Below are 27,279 nucleotides of genomic sequence, written 5' to 3' on the forward strand. Positions count from 1 at the left end.
CAGAGTGGAACGCAAGAAAGCGTTTACACCAACGGCAAGCCCAGAGCGCACTAAGGATTACCTACAAGGGGCAGTATCCTCCAAATAGGGTAATTGGGAGGGGTTAGGAGTGATGACAAGTGCCTCTATTCCTACTGATTAACCTGTGTGTGGAGCAGAAACGGGGCATGCGTGCCACAGTGGGACACATTTGTGCATATATCCGGTATTGCACAGGCAAAGGGGCCCTACTTATATTATTAGTATATGATAGCATGATATTTAAAATTAGGTATCCAGGAATAATAAGGGGCCAAACATAAAAATGGCAATACAATATCATAAATAATATATCATAAATAATAAAATAAAATAAAAGGGGCGGTGCTGGAGGCACAATGGAACGCATCAGAGCGAGCGCTCCAGCATGGAACAACAAGAGGACCCTTAGTTTTCAGGACAGTTATTTGGGTTTATATTACACTGTGTAAATTAAAAGGGAGATGGTAATAATGGCATATTCAAAGTGACAGTTATAAGATATGCTTACAAAATCCTTAAAAAAAAACTAAAAGAAAGAAAATGAAAAACTATTATAGGAGTAGTGGACCAGTGGATCTAAAAACACTACTGGTTGATAGTAATAACATACAAAAATTGATATCATATACTGGCTAAAAAAGTAGTATATCTATGTATAAAGCATGGTACCATATTGAAATATTAAAATGAATATAAGCAAAAATATATTAAAAGGAATACCACTGTATAAATGTATCAGGGACAGCATACACAAATCAATGTAGCAGGAACAGCATACACAGAACACAGTCATATATTGGAACTTATATGACAAGATTATATCTTGAAACCTAAGTCCCAATAATAAGTATTCGAATATTGATATAAAAAGATAGTGCTAATATCCAGACATGGGCGTCCTAAATAAGTATAAGTATGCTAGAAAGCTAGATCAAGGGGGATAAAATACTATATTTCCGAGTTCTTTAATTCAGGTTTTAAGCTGCAGGGTAGGTCAGTAGTTACTATACTCAAGGGATTCATCCAAACCGAGATGCAGCAAAGCAGACCCAAAACATGATACTACTTGACCACTCCTGTGGTGTATAATAATGGGCTTGAACTCACATAGTTAATACGGTTGAAAAAAGACATAAGTCCATCAAGTTCAACCAAGGGATAATGGGGACATGAATCCCAGAAGGAAGTGAGACTCAGATTTCTACACATTTTCATAAGCATTAATGTCCTCCATTTGTTCACAAGCTGTCTGATTGGTGGAGTCCAAAGGTGACGACCCAGGAGGAGAGCAGAGGACAGCAGAGGAGAGGAGAAGAGTGATAGTAGCAGGAGTGGTCAGTACTCTGATACTCCCCTGGGCCATGCAGTGATGAGAAGGGCTACCCTTTTCTTCCCTTTGGGGCACACACTAGTATTTGGGGTCTCCTACCTGCTGGGGTGCCCTTGGTGTTGATAAGTTTGAGGGTTAGTGTTACCCTTCCACGAACATGTGTTGTAAAGATCAGACTTTGATAGTTCCTTGTTCTTTAAATAAAACAGGTCTCCCACTCGCACCTGACTGTCATTTCACCTTCAAAATGATCTGCCCATCCTACCAGTTTACATACTTTTGCCGCACACAGACATGTGATATTGAATCATTTTCCTGAGTAAATAAATGACCAGATCTAATATTTTTAGTCATTTGTTTGATTTGGTTATATTTATTTTTGTACTAGTGTGAAAATTGTATGTAATTTTAGGTCAAATATATGCAGCAATATAGAAAATGGTTCTGAAGGGTTCATAAACTTTCAAGGACCACTGTTTAAAGCTGCACCACATGTATCACAGTGGCTCAGGCTAGATGATAAATTTGGTGCATGGCTAGACACTTTTGTCTAACTCTAGACCAAACCAGGTAAAGGTCTTTCTTTCAATCAGTGTGTTGTACTGTACATTTAACACGGGCTACAGCATTGCTGCCCTTCTACCAAGGTCTCCTGCTTTTGGTGCTTGTACATCTAAGTTGTCCATTCAATTGTCTATATTTTCCGAAGGCAATCTTGCCATGTTCTCTGCTCCACCAGTCTTCTATTGCTTGTTTGGCCCACTATCATGTACTTCAGAAGACACTCAAGCTTGCTGCCCCAACCAGGCAGCTGTAGCTCAACAATGCTTCATCTCTTTCTCAGTGAGGAAGCTATATCATCCAATCAAATCACATGCAACTGAGACTCAACATGGGCAAGTCCATTGGCAGGCAATGGGATAATCCACTCACTTTTCTTTTTCCATGGGAGGGGGATTTCAACAGGGGGAATAGGTAAGGGAGGCTAAAAATCTGATGATTCCTGGTGAAAGTGGGGAAAATGTGTAATCTGTAATAGCTGCCAATATGTAGGGACAAAGTAACTTCACAAAAGAGGACATCTCAAAAACCTACAGTACATATCTTTACAGGAGTGCAGTCTCTAAAGGGGCGTCCAGTGGGAGAAAATTCTTTAGAAAGGGCTCAAAGTGGGATAAAAAAAAATAAAGGAAAAAATTCTCAAAATTCCCCCTACCCTCCAACCCTCTACGTTCAAATACTTACTGGGTCCCCATGTGTCTCTTCCTGGACCCATCTTGACACATAAAATGCATTAAAATGCAGCCAGCCATTGACTGAGCAGTCATTCCCTGTATAGCGAGACAGAACCAGGAAGCAGAGACCAGCAGGAACACAGCAAGAACCGAGACCAGCAAGAACAGGAGTGGCAGGTGAAGGTCTCTTTTTATTAACTTTTTGATCCCTAAAGAATTTTCTCCCAAACAGTCCTTTGGCAACAGATTACAACAATGCACAGTTTTCTATGTGAATGAAGATTTCTAGATTCCTATAGAGCTAAAAGAAAATGTGCAGGTATACCTCTTGCTGTTAAAAGCAAATCTCAAAGACCTGCTGTGAATCCGTTGCTGCAGAAACCCCACCTTCAATCTACTACATGAACAGATAAAGTCTGGCAATTGAAAGATTAGCTACCATCAACTTAAAGACATTCTGTGTAGGACACTTGTTAGGTGGGTAGACAAATGTCTTTTAGCAAACAAAAAGTGACACAACACATGATAAACAGCTATTGTAATATGTGATTTATAGACCAAAAGTTCGGACACACCTTCTCATTCAAAGAGTTTTCTTTATTTTCATGACTATGAAGGCATCAAAACTATGAATTAACACATGTGGGATTATATACATAACAAACAAGTGTGAAACAACTGAAAATATGTCATATTCTAGGTTCTTCAAAGTAGCCACCTTTTGCTTTGATTACTGCTTTGCACACTCTTGGCATTCTCTTGATGAGCTTCAAGAGGTAGTCCCCTGAAATTGTTTTCACTTCACAGGTGTGCCCTGTCAGGTTTAATAAGTGGGATTTCTTGCCTTATTAATGGGGTTGGGACCATCAGTTGCGTTAAGGAGAAGTCAGGTGGATACACAGCTGATAGTCCTACTGAATAGACTGTTAGAATTTGTATTATGGCAAAAAAAAAAGCAGCTAACAGTCTATTCAGTAGGACTATCAGCTGTGTATCCACCTGACTTCTCCTTAACGCAACTGATGGTCCCAACCCCATTAATAAGGCAAGAAATCCCACTTATTAAACCTGACAGGGCACACCTGTGAAGTGAAAACAATTTCAGGGGACTACCTCTTGAAGCTCATCAAGAGAATGCCAAGAGTGTGCAAAGCAGTAATCAAAGCAAAAGGTGGCTACTTTGAAGAACCTAGAATATGACATATTTTCTGTGGTTTCACACTTGTTTGTTATGTATATAATTCCACATGTGTTAATTCATAGTTTTGATGCCTTCAGTGTGAATCTACAATTTTCATAGTCATGAAAATAAAGAAAACTCTAAACTCTTTGAATGAGAAGGTGTGTCCAAACTTTTGGTCTGTACTGTAATACAAATCCAATAATATTACACAGATATACAAAATCTTCAGTCTATTTGTATGAACTCACGTTTGATAAGTTTAGTGCATCTTGCTAGAAATGCAGGTTAGGGGGGAGTAACTGACTTTTGTTTGGGTACCCGGATGCCCAGAAAAGCAGCACTTACAAGTTAGCATGCTAATTATTACATGGCATATGTGGATCTGCTGTCTACTGAACAGACTTCACTTGGGGCTACTCTTGAGGGTGTTATCTAAGTAGCCCCCTGGTTCAGCCTTCAACTGTTAACCTCTATACAGGTATCTTGACTCTGCTGCAGGGGAACTACCGGGCCACTACAGCTTGAAACAGTCTTTGTTCGGTTGACAGCTGACTCTAAGGGGGTCAAGAGACAGTGTAAAACTCTGAAGAATCAGACAAAACCTTAGTCAGGGACAAGCTGAGGTCAGTTTATGCAGAGTGTGTAGAATCTAAAGTCAGTCCACAGGTCGGGGTTAGAATGGAGATTAGGCAGAGGTCAGGCAGCAAAGGGTCAAATCCAAAGAGAGGTAGAGATTGGGATATGGGAGAGCGCACAATTCAAATAGCACACCTTTGTAGGATACTAGAGTACTAGAACCTATTGTTCAGGCATCTTCCTACAGGGGAAGGTGCTATAAATACTCTGTGGTGGCCAGCCATAGGCTAGGGAAGATTTATGTGCGCGTGCACTGGCCCTATAAGAGCCAAAGAGAGTGCATGCAAGCTCCATGAGCGGAAAGAAGAGAAGGCAGGCAAGAATCAGACACCAGTCTGCGTGGAGTGAATTGAGTGGTGCTACCCATTGGCTATGCCAGGAAGGAAGAAGCAGAGGGACTCCGGAGAGCATGGAGCTCAGGAGAACCAGATCAGGGGGACTGGTCAGCACGCCTGAGACCTTAGCGACCGGGGAGAGGGAGATGGCATTGGGTATGAACTGACGGTGTAACACTAATACAGTAGGAACCCTGCTATTATCTGCGCCAAAAGCTGCTTTAGAGATATGGTCTAATAATGGTATGATTGTGCACAGGATATCAGTATCCACAGTTGGCATGATGACATCACTGCACTGTGCCATGCAGCAGAACACTGACTTCACTGGCCAAAAGAGGTTTCAGCCACTTAAATTGTCATGAGATTGAAATAAATCAGATAAAGGGAGAACAATTTGCTATGAGAAGTTGCTATGTTGCTATAATGGGGCACTATTCCCTATTATGGGGTACAAAGGTGGGTATTGTTATTGAGTCAAAGTAAAAAGGGTGTTACCACTGTTTCCTGTTTTTATTTTTTTTTTTATTTTTATTTTTTTTATAATAACAACACCATTCTTGTAGCCATTATTTTCACAACCCCTTGGCGTCCCACAGAATAAAAATGCACACCTTTATTATTTTCTAGGGGGTGCATTATTACTTTGCAGTGGCACAGAGGTATCATTTTTACTGTGTAGTGGTAAGAAAAGGAATCATTATTAGGTCTCATGCACACGACCGTATGTATTTTCTGGTCCACAAAAAATGGATCCGCAAAAGATACGGATGACGTCTGTGTGCATTCCGTATTTTCCGGAACGGAACAGCTGGCCCCTAATAGAACAGTCCTATCCTTGTCCGTAATGCGGACAATAACAGGACATGTTCTATTTTTTGGCGGAACGGAAATACGGAAACGGAATGCACATGGAGTAAGGGCTTGTTCAGATGAATGCCGCCCGTGTGCCTTCCGCAATTTGCGGAACGGTTGACCCGTTATAGAAATGCCTATTGTTGTCCGCAAAACGGACAAAAATAGGACATGACTTATAATTTTGGCGGGGCCACAGAATGGAGCAATGGATGCGGACAGCACACAAAGTGAATGTAGCTCGGATGCGGAACCAAACCACGGTCATGTGAATGAGCCCTAACGGAACGGACACGGAAAGAAAATACGGTACGTTCGTGTGCATGAGGCCTTACTCTGTTGGTGTAGAATGGAGGCATAATTACTACATTACTTATTATTATTACAGTGCAGGGGGCACATAGTGGGCATTATTACTATATGATGGCACAAGAAATGGGCATCATTATTACTATTTGTGGGCTGAAAGGTAGGTATTCTTTCTGTGTGGGGTACTAAGAGGAACACTATTACTGTGTGGGGTACAAAAGGTGGCATTATTACTCTGGTATGCTTGTTCACTGCATGGGGTACTACTGCAAACTGGGGCACAACTAAGGTCTGGGGAACAATATAGAGTGCTATCTGTTTGGCACAAATGGTGTTACAACTACTGTATACAATATGTACTGTAGTTATATTATTTATACCGTTCAGAGGCACTGACCAACACAGCAGATACTCTAAAGGGCTGTTGTTTATGTTTGTACCTTTTGATATTTCTATAAGACTATATAAGAAAAACCTTAATTGATTAAAAAATGTCAGCAACAGGCACACAATTGGGGATAATTGCAGGATAATGAGTTTCTGCAAATTAGGAGAAGATAGGGAGGCTGCCGGAAGCGTGAGGAACCAAAAACTTCTGGATAACAAACTCTATAGACATAAGTCATAGATGGAAGACATCTTCATGGCAATCTCAACAACTTTACAATAAGGGAAGACATCCACTGTGAATCAGTGGATGTAACTAAGTATACTGCAAGCACTTATATGGTCTGTGCAGTGTCTGCATACAGCTGGTATCTCCATCCCCACTGTGGTACTACATTACATTGTGGTAATATGGGTATAATGGCCATGGTCTAGTGGTATTAAAATAGTAGTCTGGTTTCCATTATGCAGGACGGAAAAGAAAGTCCTGTCGACAGGACTTTCTATTCCATCCTGTATAACGGAAACCAGGCGGATCCTTTATGCTTGCCCATAGACCTCTATTATGCCAGATCAAAACAGAATGCCTCTAAAAGTTTCCGTTTTCAATTCCGTCTTACGAATTCCGTTATTTTCCGCTATAATCATGTTAAAATGGAAAACAATAACAGAATACCTAACGGTGATGTGAACCCGTCCTTAGTAACATTAGTCTTTCTATAGGAAAAAAGAAAGAAAGAAAATGGTGACATCATCTGATTGAGGCATATATGGCTCAGTTGAAGTTATCTAACAATTTTCTTCTCAATAGTGATTTAGCACTTCAAATGCTGACTTCACACGAATAGTGAGACATGCTGCAGTGTAAAGCATAGGGACACCTAGCACACTGATGAGATCATACTACCATAGACTCATTTCAGGTAAAGCAGTTAAGCAGCATTGGAATATCATATGTAGCTAGAGATGAGCAATGTTTTTAAAAATTTGATTTGGCAGCTTCGGCAAAGTTCCCCAAGAAATTTGATTAGTTCCGAATTAATTCATCACGGATCGCTATAAATCAGGTATACCCAGGTCACTCTGCCTTAGGGTACTGTGCTGTGCTGGGGGCGGGTTGCGGCCATGCTGCAGTGAAAACCCGCGCGGCTATTTAGCCCGCAGCTGCCTTTCATTTAATAATGAAGACAGCACTGTATAGTCCTTCTTCATTGTTAATGGCCGTGCTGCACCTTTTAATGTGCCTTTAAACAGGGGCTGTTGATAGTATGGGATTTGGCTGGTTAAGTGGATACCCACTTCTCCAACCCCAGCACCTCCTGCCCTACAGGTGGGAGCCCTTCTTCTGCCATCTGCTTTTCCTCCTTTTCCACATCATCTAATATCGATGAGAATATGTCATCAGGAACATCCAGCTCTTCCTCTCTCTCTACATCTTGCTGACTTTTCTAGGAAGTAAAGCCAGCAAAAGATGAGGATGGTCATCATTAACACCTGGGTCCCCCTAAGGGGTGCAGACTGGATGGTATTGGTTGGCACACTGGCACTGGAATAATAAAGGCTTCCATCTTATTGGTATTGAATTATATATCTTAGTTTATGGCTGATGTAGGAATAAGTAAATTTAGGAATAAATAAATAAAACTGATGCAGCATAAGTCTCCCTGCATTCTCCTTGCAGTCTCCCTGCCCTCTCCTTGCAGTCTCCTTGCAGTCTCCCTGCACTCTTCTTGCAGTCTTCCTGCACTCTCCTTGCACTCTCCTTGCAGTCTCCTTGCAGTCTCCCTGCACTCTCCTTGCAGTCTCCCTGCACTCTCCCTGCCCTCTCCCTGCCCTCTCCTTGCAGTCTCCTTGCAGTCTCCTTGCAGTCTCCCTGCACTCTTCTTGCAGTCTTCCTGCACTCTCCTTGCAGTCTCCTTGCAGTCTCCCTGCACTCTCCTTTCAGTCTCCTTGCAGTCTCCCTGCACTCTCCTTGCAGTCTCCCTGCATTCTCCTTGCAGTCTCCCTGCACTCTCCTTGCAGTCTCCCTGCCCTCTCCTTGCAGTCTCCCTGCCCTCTCCTTGCAGTCTCCCTGCAGTCTCCTTGCAGTCTCCTTGCAGTCTCCTTGCAGTCTCCCTGCACTCTTCTTGCAGTCTTCCTGCACTCTCCTTGCAGTCTCCCTGCAGTCTCCCTGCACTCTCCTTGCAGTCTCCTTGCAGTCTCCCTGCATTCTCCTTGCAGTCTCCCTGCACTCTCCTTGCAGTCTCCCTGCACTCTTCCTCTCCAATATTCTTCTATTAATCATTTTCAGCAACACTGTCCCTAGCACATGAGCACTTGCCACGACTCTCCCTATGCTCAGCTCACAGGACAATGGCGGAGACCACGCGGGATGAGGATTTTATAGGGCTGTGACATCACAGGGTATGGCTATCTGTGGATTGGCTGGCTGCTTGGCATTATGGGTGATATCATGTTCTTGGGCTTGTTACTTTCGCTTTCTAACACGTGCAACCGCCATTTTAGGAAAACCTGATTTGTGACCACGAAGCGCGAGGAAATTCTAATTCATTGCGAATCGAAGTTTTCCTAAACTTCAGATTGAATTCTGCTCCAAATGCTTTGTTTTGCTCAACACTAATCATAGCAGTGCTTCAATGGACCTGATCTAAAAAGCAACTAATGCTAAACATTCTTTAGCTTTAGGCCTCTTTCACACGACCGTTTTTTTTTTTCAGTTTTGCGGGCCGTTTTTTGCGTTCTGTATACGGTCCGTATACGGAACCATTCATTTCAATGGTTCCGCAAAAAAAACGGAATGTACTCCGTATGCATTCCGTTTCCGTATTTCCGTTTTTACGTTCCGTTGAAAGATAGAATATGTCCTATATTTGGCCGCAAATCACGTTCCGTGGCTCCATTAAAGTCTATGGGTCCGCAAAAAAAACGGAATGCATACGGAAATGCATCCGTATGTCTTCTGTATCCGTTCCGTTTTTTGCGGAACCATCTATTGAAAATGTTATGCCCAGACCAATTTTTTCTATGAAATTACTGTATACTGTATATGCCATACGGAAAAACAGAACGGAAACAGAAACACAACAGAAACAAAAAACGGAACAACGGATCCGTTTAAAACGGACCGCAAAACACTGAAAAAGCCATACAGTCGTGTGAAAGAGGCCTTAAAGAGGACCTGTCACCACTCCTGACATGTCTGTTCTAGCAACTACTTGCATTCCCCATGTAATACCATCTATTCTTATGGCTCTATGTTGTGCCATCCCTCTATCATTTCTACTAGAGTGTTATGAATGAATTGCTAGCAGTCTGCAGTAAGGCTGGTTTCACACGGGCGTTGCGGATTGGGGCCGGATGCGTTCAGAGAGCGTTTAGTGAAACTCGCACTATTTTGCAAGCAAGTTCAGTCAGTTTTGTCTGCGGTTGCGTTTAGTTGTTCAGTTTTTTCCGCGCGGGTGCAATGCGTTTTGATGCGTTTTTCATGCGTGTGATAAAAAACTGAAGGTTTACAAACAACATCTCTTAGCAACCATCAGTGAAAAACGCATCGCACCCGCACTTGACTGCGGATCCAATGCGTTTTTCACGCAGCCCCATTCACTTCTATGGGGCCAGGGCTGCGTGAAAAACGCAGAATATAGAACATGCTGCGATTTTCACGCAACGCAGAACTGATGCGTGAAAAACAACGCTCATGTACACAGACCCATTGAAATGAATGGGTCAGGATTCAGTGCGGGTGCTATGCATTCACGTCACGCATTGCACCCGTGCGGAAAACTCGCTCGTGTGAAAGGGACCTAAAGGTCCAGCTGAGTGTTACCAGTTGGAGATGTCTCTCTGTCCACTATCTGATCAGTGCTGTCAGTGGCAAGCTGTGCAATAGTAGCAGACTGTGCAGGTACACACCCCAACTGGTGACACCCAGCTGGACCTTTATTGCAAACTGCTGATAATTCATTCATATACATCTAACAAGAATAATAGAGGAATGGCACAACCTACAATCAGAAGAAAAAATGCCCCAGCATTTTTATTGCATGGAGACTGCAAGTAGTTACTACATCAGATATGACAGGAGAGGTGACAGGTCCTGGACTAGTGACAAATCAGAGACCCGAGGCATACAATTGGGAAGAATTAGTGCATAACTTCAGTGACTGTTCACAGTTACACAGCTACCACAGGATGTCAGTGTTGTAGAATTCACTGGATCTGTAAATCTTCCTTCTGTGTATTTTAGGTAATGGAGGACATATAAAGTGTAAAAGACGTTAATATTATCTTTTCTTCAGACTCACAAAATACACTCAAATGGTAAAAGGATGAATGATCCCTATTGACAATATATTGTGGAAAACAATACACAGGCACCAATGTATTATGGAAATGTAGATAAATGGAGTAAAACGATGACAACAGCAAGAAACATAGCAAAGCAACAGTCTTCATCATGAGGCTTTGGCTTCCTTGATAACGTGTTAAATTGTGTCATGAGATTGGAAAATCTTACATAAAATAACAAGTAAACAATACGTCAACATGACCACCAAAAAAAAAACATGGCCCCCAGAAAATAAAAAAATAAAAAAAATAAAAACAGGACTGCTTTGCCAGAAGCATTGTTTCATGTTAAAAATCCTTTTTTTTAAATTAACACATTTTAATCACTTGGTGATTAATAAATCGTTAAGGTTGCGATCGTAACCATGGTGAAAAGTGAGGAATGAAATGTAAACATATGGCAATACACCTGATGGTAGCAGGTTCGCGTCGCTGAGATCCCCTTTAATTTCACGCACAAAGACATAGAGAAACAAGTCAGCATAAAAAACCCGGGATTCATTTAGTGGAAGTAGGTCAGGTCTAATGAGAGAGCCCAATAACACAGATGAAAAATCCACCGGCCGGTTTGCCTAATTCCCCCAACACGCTGCATCAGCTACTAAATGGAATCATTTAAAGGCAAAAAATATAAAATGATTGCACAATAACGGCCAATTCCGCAAAACTGGATCTGGTGTTTGCCGCCGTCCACACACATCCAGTAATCCGCCGTCCACACACACAATAGATGAATATGTACTGTGCCTGCTAGAACAGAGACTCGTCCTCTGCACCCCCCCCCCCTAGCTCTATGTAAATCTTTATTCTTGTGCTCCATTGAATCATGGAATTAATGGCTGCATGGACTTCTTTGTCAGCCCGGCTACCTATACATATTGTCAGTGTCTGTTGCACAGTTCACTCTGAGGTCCTAATTTTTCCCAGCAAGGCAAGCGTGAAAGGCTAAAATGAATGAAGATTAGTGTTCTTCACATGGGAGCAGGTCCACAGCCCCTATTACATGGCTGCACTGCCGAGCACATATACACGCTGCAGGGGAAAAGAATAAAGACTAAGAGGGTTTCTCTAATCCTGGCAGCAGCACATATTGCAAGGCAGGAGGATATGCACTAATCACATAAAGACATTACCTTTCTGTGTCTGTCCTTCTTCCATGTTCTCCTCCATGTCCACCTCTCTGGCTCGCTGGAAAGGAACTACTAAGGAGCTGAGCTGGAGCTACAGTGTATATGTGGCTGTGCACCTACAGCCTTGGGGGCTCCTCGCACTCCCTCACTGCCTGGCTTCTGCTTGGAGACAGCCTGTCAAGTGGAATTTCATTCAAATTACTCGTCCATGAAGATTATCAATTTCTCTGCTCAAAGCTTCCCATTGTACGAGCAGGTACTGCCTCCCATTCAGTTATATAGGGAAAGGTAGCACGGGGAGCTCAGCTTTCCTGTCTCCGGCTACAATGGCACATTGAGCCTAGAAGCTAAGGCTTGTCTTCTGCCTGAGCCTGAGATTGGGAACAGACGAAGGGGCGTTACTCTACTGAAAACAGACCACCAACCGCAAATGCCCCCCTACTTGCTGGCACAGTGGAAAAGCCCAAATGTCTGGGGGGCTCTGTCTGCTGCAGTAGGGGACGTTCTCCCAATTAGACCCATTACAAATGACAGGCTTAGCTTGTCCTATGTGTTGCTTCTATTGATCACAATGCTATTTACAGCCCGCGATGCCCAGTGAGTGTGCGACACAAGCATGATGTCACGAGAGATATAGGCTGGCACACTGGTTTCACATATATACGTCGCTGGCAGGCACAGGAATACGTTGGGAATGGAAGGGAGCATTCCTTTGTCTATACGCCACTCGGGAAGGATACGTGGTGGCAGTGCCATTTGGAGGGACATTTTGGAAAAGCTTGGCAGTCTGATTTGAAATGCAAATCACAATCTGCAGTCTGAGGAGAACTGCGGCCTGTGTCTGCGTCTGAGTGACAAGCTTTTCATTTCCACATCTCGAAGGTTTCTCAGGTGGCGGTAGAATTCTGTACAAGGCGTCTACAGCCTCCTCCATGTACAGTCTTCACACATGGTAGGCAGACAGTAACTGCAGAATACGGACTTCATTTAAAGCCTCATTTGTGACCAGAGAACAGCCGGGCAGATTAGGACATCTTCCAGGCAGCTGTGCTTTGAAGCTTTATTCTACTATTTGCTTTTATTTATTGTCGCTATGGAAAATATTTTCGAAGAATGATTTTCTTTTATAGCTGGAAAAAAAATCCCTGTGAGCGTCCGACCGAGAGTCGTACAAAAGCCACCATCTTCCTCTCGCCGGTAATCGGGACCATATATTTTCAGATGCATCACCATACGGTACAGGTGGACGAGCGGCAAACAGGCTTTAGATAATCCGAGGTTAACACTTTCTTTACTGTAACAACTGAAGCAGGCAACAAGGGCACATGGCAACAGGAATTCTCCCTCACTGCAAAGCATTCGGAGAGTATTTTCGATTAACAGATAACGGCACTGCCAAAAGTCTCAACAGAGTAAGGCTACATGCAAAAAAAAACGGATGCCATACAGAACTTCATCCATTTTTTTTGCGGATCCGCAATCTGCGGACCGCAAAACACATACGGTCGTGTGCATGTAGCCTAACTACAATAATGAGTGGTAGAGGGGTTCCTTTATCTCCCTTGGAAATAGTCATCTCATATACCAGATGCCCTTTTCCTTGCTTAGGGCTGTGATTGCCATTGCTGCCACCAACGTCCTGCCAGTCCAGATGCTGCTGGTGTGTATTAGCAAAAGCCTCAACAGAGTAAGGGCTCATTCACACGACCATATGAATGGGTCGGCATCTGTTCCGCAATTTTGGGGAAAGGGTGCTGACCCATTCATTTTAATGGGGCCAAAAAAAAAGGTGCAGACAGCACACAGTGTGCTGTCCGCATCCGTTGCTCCGTTCCGTGGCCCCGCAAAAAGGATAGAGCATGTCCTATTGTAGTCCACAATGGCAAATTGCGGAACGCACACGGACGGCAACCGTGTTTTGCGGATCCGCTATTTGCTCCCTAACTCTGAAACCACAAGAATGAATGGTAGAGAGGTTCCTTTATGTCCCTTGGAATTTGCCCTCTCTTATACCGGGTGCCCTTGTAGTTGTCACTGCATACCTCCTGCAAGCCTGTAACTTCCCCGAAAACATAATTATAAACCCAGTCCCCTAAATGCCCCCACATAGTAATTATTCACCCTTTATGCCCCCACATAGTAATTATTCCCCCTTTATGCTACCACACAGTAGTTATGCCCACATTGGGCCCCGCTCACAGTAGTTGTGCCCACAGGTGTGCCATTCACACTAGTTATGCTCAGATGTGCCTCCTTCACAATAGTTATGCCCAGATATGTGCCCCCTTTACAGGAAATAAAATAAAAAATACATCCCTTCGGTCCCCTCCAACGTACAGCACATTCCCATGTAAATAACATCACTCTCTCCCCCACCCGCCTTCAATATACAGTCCCATGTAAGGCTACATCAGGGGTCAGCAACCTCCAGCACTCCAGCTGTTGTGAAACTAAAATTCCCAGCATGCAGACTTGTTTGGCTGTTCTTAGGACTCCCATAGAAGTGAATGGAGCATGCTGGGATTTGTAGTTTCACCACAGCTGGAGTCCCGGAGGTTGCTGGCCACTGGGCTACATGCAAATGAATGTAAAAAAAAATGGCCATTAAAAATGGACACATTGGGGGAGATTTATCAAAACTGGTGTAAAGAAAAACTGGCTTAGTTGCCCATAACAACCAATCAGTTTCCACCTTTCATTTTCCAAAGAAGCTCTGAAAAATTAAAGGTGGAATCTGATTGTTTGCTATTGGCAACTAAGGCAGTTTTCCTTTACACCAGTTTTGATAAATCTCCCCTAGTGTCTATTTCCCATGGCCATTTTTTAACCCTTTGTGCATCCATTTTCTCGCCGTATGGCTGTTTTCAACAACGCTTTGCATACAGATGAATTTCTTTGGATTATCCAAACCCCTACAGTACACATATTGTCCCCCCAGTGGCCCCATTGAAAATAGTGCCCCATAGTGGACCCCAGCATAAATGATGTTCCCTTTAGTGGCACCCCGCATTCATAATTTCCTCCATAGTGCCCCCATCTTATTTTTTGGACTGCCGACAAAAAAATAAACAAAAATACTCACTTCAACCACATGCATGCACAGAGACACTCGCTCCTCAGCAGAGGCAGCAGGACCTGACGCTCAGAGCCTGATCATGTGACGTCATTATGCAGGGAGCGCAGGTCCTGTTGTCTCCAGTGAGCAATGAGTGTCCCTGTGTGTGCAAGTGATTGAGGTAGGAATTTTTTTTATTTTAACCCCTGAAATACCACTTTTAACAACTGTTAGACGAGTGCACTCCTGTCTAAATGACTGTCAAAACAGTCCCATTGATTTCACGGCCAAAAATACAGCATGTCCTACTTTCTGACAGCCGCTATTCTTTAGCTGTTAAAGAAACGGCCGTATGACCAGCCCCATAGACTTTAATTGGTTATAAAATTGCATTGTGACGACTTCCCTATCCACAGACAGCTGTTTCGGGGTGTTGCCCCTCATCAGTGTGGAGTAGGATTCTGGCTAACTGGCTTAGGTTTTCCCCGTCACATCCTTAAAGCTTGTAAAAGAGCGGGATCTTGACATAGGGGCCACTTAATATGGTGGATTTGGTGATCTCTGTAATGGGGACACCCCTTTGCTTGGTTTTCCTTCTTTTGAGGGATATCTGGCTTTCACTCTGTTGAAGACCCATAACTGGGGCTCCACGGTTATTTTGCATATCACTGTTTCCCAGGGAGCTTTGCACTTTGGATTGCTGTGTCGAGACTCCTAAATGAGGCTCCACTGTGTTTTCTGTAGCTGGTCTTCCTAAGATCAGCTATTGTTTTGTTTGAGTAGTCTCCAAGGCATTGCTCCCGGTTAGCCAGAATCCTACTCCACACTGATGAGGGGCAACACCCCGAAACAGCTGTCTGTGGATGGATAACTGGCTTAGGTTTTCCCCGTCACATTCTTAAAGCTTGTAAAAGAGCGGTATCTTGATATAGGGGCCACTTAAAATGGTGGATTTGGTGATCTCTGTAATGGGGACACCCCTTTGCTCGGTTTTCCTTCCTTTGAGGGATATCTGGCTTTCACTGTGTTGAAGTGTAACATCCCAGAGTATGTCACTAAAACTCTTTCACCCTGCTTCATAATGTTAGGTGTACATGTGTATTTCCATCTGATACAATATAACCGTGCATTACCAATGTATGTATTTCTAAGCCTGTATTTTATATATTTGCTGTAGTTCTTAATGTACACCAGCAGGTGGCAGCAGTATGCAGCAGGTTAGAGTTAGCTTCTAGCCTGGAACAGACCATTTCAGTCTAGTCTCCCCTACATGAGCAGAAGTGGGATGCCCCATGCCATGCTTTATGAGGAGGAGAAGGAAGTTAGAGCAGTGTGAGCCACCCCCCTGCTGGGGTAGGCTGTGTTAGTAGGAGCTCCCAGAAACAGGGATACCAACCAAGGATTCAAGCCTCTGCTGAGGCCCAAGATCAACCTTCCCAGCCTGAGTCCCTTACCTCAGCTGGTGGACAGAGAAAGCAGCCCTTCACAGAACTATCATATCTCCAGGAAGCCACCATCATACCCTGCGAGCAGTCCTGTAAGTAAAGATCCAAAGATAAAGAGAAGATAAGTACCTCTTCAGCTAGTCAGGCCCAAACCAAGCAGACCAAAGACAGAGCAGAAGATAGATACCTGCCAGATTCTAATAGGCGTATGATCAGATGCAGAATACATATAAATTCCTGCCACATATTGCCAAAACCTGCTGGGACCCTAGACTAAAGCTGTATACTTATATGGATCAAAGCTGCATATCATATCAACAAGTAAAGACAAGTTGGACCCTATTATCTGTGTGGAATTCCATCATTCCTCAGTTACTCCTATTAACAGCACTCATTTTGTTGCATGTGAGCCAGGATACAGGAGTCCAGCCATACCCAGGTAGGAGACACCGTTGACACTACCAAATCTGCTATACAGAGACATTATCCCCCTCTGGCATTCCTTACCTAGTACGTGAGCCCATAACATCTTAAAGGGCCCTGCTACAGTACCTGCGCCAGCTGCAACTGGCGTCACGAACTTATGCACATATAAACTGACCCACTGCATAGCATTCCCACTGACCCAGTGTCCTGCTCATTGCATCAAGTGGCGTCACAAACAGGATCGGATTGAATTGTGTGTCCATCCCTAACGAGAGAACCGCATCCAATAGTGCGCAAAAACGGACTTAAAAAAACTGCATGTTTCACAGTATAATAAGGGCTGAAAATTGACTTTCTTACTTGTATTGCTGTGCCAAGAAAGCGCTAGGCGTGCGCTACAGCATTCACAGAGTTAATTCGGCATTGTGGAATTCGCCATATTCGTTTAAAATGGCGCTTAATCTTCATGCCAAAGAACAAAGAAACGCCCCCCCAGGAGCGCGAAAATGCTGTCTGCGCCCCCCAGAAGCGGTAAAATCTAGCGACACCCCCTCAAGAAAGGCGCGAAGATGTCGAATACGCCCCTTCAGGAGCGGGAAAAATAGAGAACGCCCTCCATGAACTTGTTATTGACCTGGCCCGGGGTAATAAAGACTCCACCCTCTGCGCCCCTCCCTTAGTTCTGGCGATCAGTGTGTGCAGGAGAGCATCAAGCATGGCTTACCCGCGTCCCAGGTGGAACGAAATGTCCATCGGGGGAGAGGACGTGTAACCAGAACAGCCGCTGGAGATTTAGGTCTCCCAGATGATGCAGAAGCGTGGACCATCGACCTTTGGTACCAGGCCGGAGGCCGGGGATCCCTCCGTGCCCAAATACTCGACATCCCCTCTCCTGTCCAGCATCCCAGAGGAGTCGGAGAACGCCGCCGCTGAAGCCCGGATCCCTGATGTGGGGAGCCAGGATCTGATTAAATTCCCGGAGGCCGTGGATCCCTCCGCTGACGCAAGGACCCCCGCAGAAGGCGACACAACCATACAGATAAAAGTGGACGTCGAGTCATCCACCGCAGGGGCCGTCGCTGCTGAAGCCAGCATCCAGACTGCGGCACAGTCGAAGATGGAGCTACAGGATCGTGATCAGGAGACACCGGAACCGGCCGCGACATCAGGTAGGAGCAACCCCGCTCCCTGAGGCCAAGGCCCGTTCCGTGTCCGTCCCACCACCACGTTCTGAGACCCCAGTACCTGCAGTCAGGCCCAGGCCTGCATCGCGTCCCGCGACACCCGCCAACGTCACCGGACCCCAACCTGCACCGCAGTCTGTGCATCCTGGTGCGGTGGAGGCGGCTGGGGATTCCACTCCGCCGCCCAGCTACGCCAAGCTCCGCAGCCTATACCCAGATGTTCCCACATGAGATTACTGCTTTTGCCCAGACCGCATGGGAGTACAAGTCGGCGGTTGAGGAATGGGCGAAGCAGGTGATCGATGACCCCCAAGCAGGCGACCCCAAGTTAGCCAGGAGAACCGGGACAGTTCTATGGTTCTCGGTGGAGAGAGGTGTGGGGTTCCTCAGGACAATTATTCCGGGACTGAGGTATTTGTGGGCCGCTGTTCAGTGAAACGCCACTATTTGCCCCAGGAAAGGCATAATTTGTATATTGGGGACCAGGTGGAAGACACACCCATGCGTTCTATGCAGGGACTCTTTGCTGCAGGAGTTACCCTGTTGCAGAAACCACTCTCCCCTGCCGTCACCCCAGAGACCTGGCAGGAGGATCCAGGCTCTGCGGGCAGGACCCGTTGTTTGCAGGAAACCCCGAATGGCCGTCTGCTCTTCAAGGAGAAGGTACAACCAGCCCCTGCACCTTTGATACCGGACTTGTCACCGCCACCAACCCTCAGGGTGGGACAAATCAATAATAGTGTGCTGACATTCAATCCCAAGGTGCAGCCATGTTTTATGCCGCCTTATATGCTGCCCAGGAAGCAGTCTTCACAAACTGCTCGAGGCCTTCCTGAACCTTTGCAGCCAGAGATTCTGCCACTACTTGCACCGGCTGTGGATCCCGGTCTGCGACAAGCAACGGCAGTATTTACCAGGCTGTCTGCACAGCCAACACCTACAGCAACCGGTAGAGGGCAGTGGCGCACCACTACCAACACTACTCTCAGCTACCAGCAGAGGCTAGAACATCCTGGTGGTTTAGCAGCTCTAGTAGTGATGAGGAGCTGGACACCTACTTATAAGGTGTCCCCACTACAAAGAATCAACCAAAAGTGACATTGTTTTGGGAGCCACTTCGTGGACTGCTACCTGACGGGTGAGGACCTGTTGGCATGTTGTGTGCTTTTAACCCTTTTGTTCCAGGTTGCCATTGTTTGTCCTCATCCAGATGGTCATGTCAGTTAGGACTCCCCCCATCAGCACTTAACCCCTTACGCCCAAGTTGAAAGTTTTATCCCCTTTCTCAGGCTACTTGATAGCCTGTTGTTGCTATTATATTAACTTTTAACCCTTTGGATTACAATTAACTTTTGCCCTGTGGATTGCAAAGAACTTTTATCAGTTTCCAGAGGATTCTACAAACTACAAGCACTTCCAGGAATAAGGACTCAAGTTATTGTTGAGCCTATCCTTGCACTTATAAAATTTGCACTATTTTATATAAAATGTTTGCAACATAAAAGCTTGCACTCAATCCTCATGCTATTTAATATTTTGCACTATTGTACCTGTTTACTGTTATGTGACGTTTAAGTAACATGCCCATTGTGTGTATTATCTTTCCAGATGCCACAATGTGAATTTATGCACTGTTCAGAATGATTGCACTTGACCATTGCACTTAACAAAAATGTCGCAATTTACTTGAGGTGTGCCTTTTCACAGCTCTTGTTCTCCCCCCCCCCCCCCTCCTTATACGGACTGTCTTCATACGGCCTACACCCGGGTAATGGCCTACACCCGGGTGGGACCAAGTGGTAAGTCCAGACAGGTCCAGTAGTAACTTCACAGGTACCCCTGCTGTTTCGGGAATCGTTAGAAGCCCTAGGCTGCTCCTTCCCGCTTGTTAAATGTTCCAGATTGTTCCCATCCGGAGGTGTCTCATTTCCAGGAGATCCATGGGAACGTACTGCCCTCCTCCTGTGACACTTGCCAGAAGATACGGAGAAGATAAATACCTCCCCTTCTGAGCCTTTTTGCCTTACCTCAAGCCTTAGAGCCATATATTCTAGCTTCCTCTTAGACATCATAGTGATCCTGCTATAAGCCAAATTTTTTCAGGCTATGATGCAGGGAAGGGAATAAAGGATAAAGCCACCCTTTAATTTGCGGGCATTCCATTACATAATGGTGGGATTACGGAGTAAAGACACCCCCATGCTTTCTTTGATATTGGTGGACGATAAACAAAGTCAGTCAGTAAAGGTATTGCTTAGTGCAGTTATAGGTTACCTGGTTATACCAAGATAAGGAAACTGTGTGTTGGACACCTTATGCTAGCGGGCAGGAACCTTGAGGAAACCGTTAAATGTTTTGTCTTTGTAAGTCATTTTATGTATATTCATGCAGCACTTTGTATTAATTGGGTACCCAGAGCTGATTCCTCCTCACCCTCCTAAGCATACGCCGAGGACGGCTTCACTTAAAGTAAGCGGGTATGTAACATCCCAGAGTATGTCACTAAAACTCTTTCACCCTGCTTCATAATGTTAGGTGTACATGTGTATTTCCATCTGATACAATATAACCGTGCATTACCAATGTATGTATTTCTAGGCCTGTATTTTATATATTTGCTGTAGTTCTTAATGTACACCAGCAGGTGGCAGCAGTATGCAGCAGGTTAGAGTTAGCTTCTAGCCTGGAACAGACCATTCCAGTCTAGTCTCCCCTACATGAGCAGAAGTGGGATGCCCCATGCCATGTTTTATGAGGAGGAGAAGGAAGTTAGAGCAGTGTGAGCCACCCCCCTGCTGGGGTAGGCTGTGTTAATAGGAGCTCCCAGAAACAGGGATACCAACCAAGGATTCAAGCCTCAGCTGAGGCCCAAGATCAACCTTCCCAGCCTGAGTCCCTTACCTCAGCTGGTGGACAGAGAAAGCAGCCCTTCACAGAACTATCAGATCTCCAGGAAGCCACCATCATACCATGCGAGCAGTCCTGTAAGTAAAGATCCAAATATAAAGAGAAGATAAGTACCTCTTCAGCTAGTCAGGCCCAAACCAAGCAGACCAAAGACAGAGCAGAAGATAGATACCTGCCAGATTCTAATAGGCGTATGATCAGATGCAGAATACATATAAATTCCTGCCACATATTGCCAAAACCTGCTGGGACCCTAGACTAAAGCTGTATACTTGTATGGATCAAAACTGCATATCATATCCCCAAGTAAAGACAAGTTGGACCCTATTATCTGTGTGGAATTCCATCATTCCTCAGTTACTCCTATTAACAGCACTCATTTTGTTGCATGTGAGCCAGGATACAGGAGTCCAGCCGTACCAAGGTAGGAGACACCGTTGACACTCCCAAATCTGCTATACAGAGACATTATTCCCCTCTGGCATTCCTTACCTAGTACGTGAGCCCATAACATCTTAAAGGGCCCTGCTACAGTACCTGCGCAAGCTGCAAGTGGCGTCACGAACTTATACACATATAAACTGACCCACTGCATAGCATTCCCACTGACCCAGTGTCCTGCTCATTGCAGAAGACCCATAACTGGGGCTCCACGGTTATTTTGCATATCACTGTTTCCCAGGGAGCTTTGCACTTTGGATTGCTGTGTCGAGACTCCTAAATGAGGCTCCACAGTGTTTTCTGTAGCTGGTCTTCCTAAGATCAGCTATTGTTTTGTTTTGCTGACAGAGGAGGATGCTGAAAGAACAAGCTCCTCCTCAGAGCTCCACAGCTGATGTGAATGGTGAAGTAGTGTTGAGTGAACTTGTGTTTTCAAGTTCGGTGTACTGGTTATCTAAGAATCCCGTTATGGATTCCGCTACCACAGACCATAATGGAGTTCTATGATGGCATGCACCACTCGAAGCCTATAAGAGGCATTCTGTATTGCTTTCCGTCATAATAGAAGTCTATGCCAAGCCCAAAAAGTACCCATTAAATTTAACAAATCTTTATTATTATATATAATCAATAAAAAAAAAAAATCACATGATGTAAGGAGAGGAAGCAGAAGAAAACACCCTCCATGATGCACACACAAAGAATGGGGTTATACCACAGTACAATTAATGGCAGAAACACTGGCAGTGAGCAAATAAACTTCCATGGCAAATAACATAGAAACATAGAATGTTCTACATATAGAACATGACTAAGATACTTGTGTCCGGCCTCAAATCATAAGAATTTAAGATATTTGTAACTCACCCCAGGGCACCAATGAGAGGAGGTGAGGCGATTGCCTCAGGCAGCACCAGGTAGGGGCAAGAGGGGGGCAGCAGAAGGGGGATTATCTGTTTCTGCAGTATAGTATTGGGAAGCACAGTATGTGGCGCTGTATGTGGCTCTGCAAGAGCACAGCGCAGACTGCTCAATGAGGTGAAGAAGAATCCTAGAGTAGGGCTGGAGGGAAGGGGTTAGGTTAAAAAAATTGAATAGCCATTTTGGTTTTCGACTCAGGCAGCAGAAAGGCTAGGTGCACGCCTGGCCAGGGATGGCGGTACCTCTCAGGATGAAGCTGGGCGAAATGTACTTCGGGGTGGTTGCTCACCCACTGGATTGTAGGTCTTTACTATATCATGCTTTTTCCATTTTTTCATGATGCAGCAAGCCTGCATATACAGTTGCAAGAAAAAGTATATGAACCCTTTGGAATTATTTGGATTTCTGCACAAATTGGTCATAAAATGTGATCTGATCTTCATCTAAGTCACAACAATAGACAATCACAATCTGCTTAAACTAATAAAACACAAATAATTAAATGTTACCATGTTTTTATTGAACACACCATGTAAACATTCACATTCTGAGAGCTCTTTTGTGCGAGGCATCTTTCACATCAGGCAATGCTTGTGAAAAGCAAACCCAGAACTGGTGTGTGTTTTTTATAGGGCAGGGCAGCTGTAACCAACACCTCCAATCTCATCTCATTGATTGGACTCCAGTTGGCTGACACCTCTCTCCAATTAGCTCTTGGAGATGTCATTAGTCTACGGGTTCATATACTTTTTCCACCTGCACTGGGAATGTTTACATGGTGCGATCAATAAAAACATGGTAACATTTAATTCTTTGTGTGTTATTAGTTTAAGCAGACTGTGATTGTCTATTGTTGTGACTTAGATGAAGATCAGATCACATTTTATGACCATTTTGTGCAGAAATCCATATCATTCCAAAGAGTTTGTAAAGTTTGGTAATTTTAATTTAACCTATTCATGAGCAGAACAACATTACTGAAGTGTACTATTTTACCATTTGCCCTTAGGAGTTGGAAGTAATCAAACCTGGTCTCTAGGAGGTGGAGTTTTGTCTATATTGTGAGTACATACTGCATATTTGTAATCATTTTAATCCAATTATATTTTAGGAAAAAATAAAGGATGTATTCATATTTAATGTGTGGGGATTTTGGTTTTAGCGACTCGCACATTCCAACCACACAGTAATTATTTTTCTTTTGTTTGGTTATGGCAGTATCTAGTCTTATGGAACGCACGTGGCAAGACATAGTTACGCATGCGCAGTCTCCCCTCGGAGACACCGCGCAACATGTTGTATTAACCACAGCCAATATGTGCGTCCCAGCAATCTGACCACCACCAGCCTAAAGGTAAATGCACTATTTCTTCCTTGTTTTGCATTTTATATGTTTTTTATGAAACTTATGGCAAGCACTTCATGTCATTACTATTGACGCACAATGATTCTGTCACTGCGGTGTATATATATATATATATATATATATATATATATATATATATACAGTCTTGTGAAAAAATTAGGACACCCTTTGAAAGCATGTGGTTTTTTGTAACATTTTTAATAAATGGTTATTTCATCTCCGTTTCAACAATACAGAGAGATTAAAGTAATCCGACTAAACAAAGAAAACTGAAGAAAAGTCTTTTCAAGATCTTCTGTAAATGTCATTCTACAAAAATGCCTATTCTAACTGAGGAAAAAGATAGGACACCCTTGCCCCTAATAGCGAGTGTTACCTCCTTTGGCTGAAATAACTGCAGTGAGACGGTTCTTGTAGCCATCTACCAGTCTTCGACATCGGTCTGAGGAAATTTTACCCCACTCCTCAATGCAGAACTTTTTCAGCTGTGAGATGTTTGAGGGGTTTCTTGCACGTACAGCCCTTTTCAAGTCACCCCACAGCATCTCAATGGGATTCAAATCTGGACTTTGACTTGGCCATTCCAGGACTCTCCATTTCTTCTTTTTCAGCCAATCTTTGGTTGATTTACTAGTATGTTTTGGGTCATTGTCATGTTGCATGGTCCAGTTCCGCTTCAGCTTTAATTTTCTAACTGATGGTCTCACATGTTCTTCAAGCACCTTCTGATACACAGTAGAATTCATCGTGGATTCTATGATGGTGAGCTGACCAGGTCCTGCTGCAGCAAAGCAGCCCCAAACCATGACACTTCCACCTCCATGCTTCACAGTTGGTATGAGGTTCTTTTCTTGGAATGCTGTGTTTGGTTTACGCCAAACATGTCCTCTGCTGTTGTGTCCAAATAATTCAATTTTGGACTCATCTGTCCAAAGAACATTATTCCAGAAGTCCTGGTCTTTGTCAACTTTATCGCTGGCAAATGTCAGTCTGGCCTCGATGTTTCTCTTGGAAAGCAAAGGTTTCCTCCTTGCACACCTCCCATGCAAGTTAAACTTGTACAGTCTCTTTCTGATTGTAGAGGCATGTACTTCTACATCAACAGTAGCCAGAGCCTGCTGTAGTTCTCGAGATGACACTTTAGGGTTTTTGGATACCTCTTTTAGCATCTTGCGGTCTGCTCTTGGGGTGAACTTGCTGGGGCGACCAGTCCTGGGCATGTTGGCAGTTGTTTTGAAAGCCCTCCACTTGTAGACTATCTTCCGGACAGTGGAATGGCTGATTTCAAAATCTTTTGAGATCTTTTTAAATCCCTTCCCAGACTCATAGGCTGCTACAATCTTTTTTCTGAAGTCCTCTGACAGCTCTTTTGCTCTCACCATGGTGCTCACTCTCACTTCAACAGTCAGGAGCACACCAAACTAAATGTCTGAGGTTTAAATAGGGCAAGCCTCATTCAACATGCAGAGTAACGATCTACTAATTATGTGCACCTGGTGTGATATACCTGTGTGAGATCTGAGCCAATTTAAGAGGGAATACATGTGAGGGTGTCCTATCTTTTTCCTCAGTTAGAATAGGCATTTTTGTAGAATGACATTTACAGAAGATCTTGAAAAGACTTTTCTTCAGTTTTCTTTGTTTAGTCGGATTACTTTAATCTCTCTGTATTGTTGAAACGGAGATGAAATAACCATTTATTAAAAATGTTACAAAAAACCACATGCTTTCAAAGGGTGTCCTAATTTTTTCACATGACTGTATATATAGGCACTTTGTATCCGATGTATCTTTCATCTGCTGCAATAATCTTGCCTTAAATAGCATCTGTCAGCAGATCTGTACCTATTACCTATGAAAATGGCTGACCTGTTACATGTGCTCTTGGCAGCTGAAGGCATCTGTATTGGTCCCATGTTCATATGTGTCTGCATTGGTGAGAATAATGATGTTTTAATATATGCAAATAATCATCTTGGAACCATGTGGGTTCTGCTCTCGGCTCTCTCTGCAACTGTCACTCCCTCTCCAGTTTGATTGACAGGACTAGGCAGTGTAAACATGAATCAAAGTGCAGAGGTAGCGGCAGTTGCAAAGAGAACAGATCCTCTAGAAGTAACGGCAACTCCCCCGTTGTTCCTAGAGGCTCATTTGCACACCATTTGCACATTCTGTTATCGATTGCTGACTGTGGCGCGGAGTAGGAGGAGTCTGAGCAGGAGAAGCAGTAAGTGATAATGACGATGACACATCGACACAGCTTGGCTGCTGCAAAGGAGGGCACTCTTGTTGCTCTAACTAGTGGCCACTTCTATTTTCCCACTGTAACTGGTGGTGCTGCATCATGTGCCTAGGATTGTGTGTTAAACTTATGGTCAGCCTGTAGATCTTGCACTCTCCAATGCTTTTGTCTTGCAGTACTGTTGAAAAAAACTGCCAGATAGGATATACTCACACACTCTGCACAGAGCTATCAGCAGCTGAGCTCGACTTTTGAGCCTGCACCAGTGGCGTCGCCGGGGGGGGGCCACGGCCCCCCCTACATCACGCTGTGCCCCCCCCAACTAAAATGTCCCCCCAACTGAGCGGCTGCAGCCGGGCACATCAGGGAGATGAGTGCTTCCATTGCGCTCATTTCCATAGTCATCTGCCTGTGCTGCGGCAGGGGAGGGAGAGGCGTGTCCCTTCCCCTTCCTCTGATATGCTGCCGGCCTAGTGCCTGCAGCCTATCAGAGGCCGGCGCAGGCAGTACGATGACGTCATTGCGCCGCCTGAGCCATACAGCGCAGGACACAGGCCGGAAGAGGCCTGCATCGCATCGCTGACATGGAGGTAAGTATAAGTGTTTTTTTTTTTTTTTTTTTACAATACTTTTACAGGCACATTAGGGAGGCTCTTGTTACTGGCACATTGGGGGGGCTTATTACTGGCACATGATGGGGGGCTTATTACTGGCACATTGGGGGGGCTTATTACTGGCACATGATGGGGGGCTTATTACTGGCACATGATGGGGGGCTTATTACTGGCACATTAGGGGGGCTCTTGTTACTGGCACATTGGGGGGGCTCTTGTTACTGGCACATGATGGGGGGCTTATTACTGGCACATGATGGGGGGGCTTATTACTGGCACATGATGGGGGGCTTATTACTGGCACATGATGGGGGGCTTATTACTGGCACATGATGGGGGCTTATTACTGGCACATGATGGGGGGGCTTATTACTGGCACATGATGGGGGGCTTATTACTGGCACATGATGGGGGGCTTATTACTAGCACATGATGGGGGGCTTATTACTGGCACATGATGGGGGGCTTATTACTGGCACATGATGGGGGGGCTTATTACTGGCACATGATTGGGGGCTTATTACTGGCACATGATGGGGGCTTATCGCTGGCACATGATGGGGGGGCTTATCACTGGCACATGATGGGGGGCTCTTGTTACTGGCACATAATGGGGGCTCTTGTTACTGGAACATTGGGGGGGCTCTTATTAATGGCACGTGATGGGGCTGGGCTCTTACACTGCGTGCAGAATTATTAGGCAAATTAGTATTTTGACCACATCATCCTCTTTATGCATGTTGTCTTACTCCAAGCTGTATAGGCTCGAAAGCCTACTACCAATTAAGCATATTAGGTGATGTGCATCTCTGTAATGAGAAGGGGTGTGGTCTAATGACATCAACACCCTATATTAGGTGTGCAGAATTATTAGGCAACTTCCTTTCCTTTGGCAAAATGGGTCAAAAGA

The 27,279-nt window shown here is 44.5% G+C and overlaps 1 protein-coding gene across 2 annotated transcripts in view; it reads right to left on the bottom strand.

Annotated features, from left to right (window-relative positions):
* GPM6A (glycoprotein M6A) overlaps positions 1 to 27,279 on the bottom strand; it is a 456,304-nt gene that overhangs the window by 214,983 nt on the left and 214,042 nt on the right. The window contains exon 1 of one of the 2 annotated variants that reach the window (XM_040418683.1): positions 11,772 to 12,087. The exons of the other annotated variant lie outside the window; for it this stretch is intronic. Within the exon in view, the coding sequence (XP_040274617.1) occupies positions 11,772 to 11,808 (37 nt within the window). The 5' untranslated portion in view covers positions 11,809 to 12,087. Of the gene's footprint in view, positions 1 to 11,771; positions 12,088 to 27,279 lie in introns of those variants that run through there. 2 annotated transcript variants of the gene reach the window in all.

The sequence above is a fragment of the Bufo bufo genome, chromosome 2, assembly GCF_905171765.1.
Source record: "Bufo bufo chromosome 2, aBufBuf1.1, whole genome shotgun sequence".
In the NCBI taxonomy this organism is placed as follows: domain Eukaryota; kingdom Metazoa; phylum Chordata; class Amphibia; order Anura; family Bufonidae; genus Bufo; species Bufo bufo.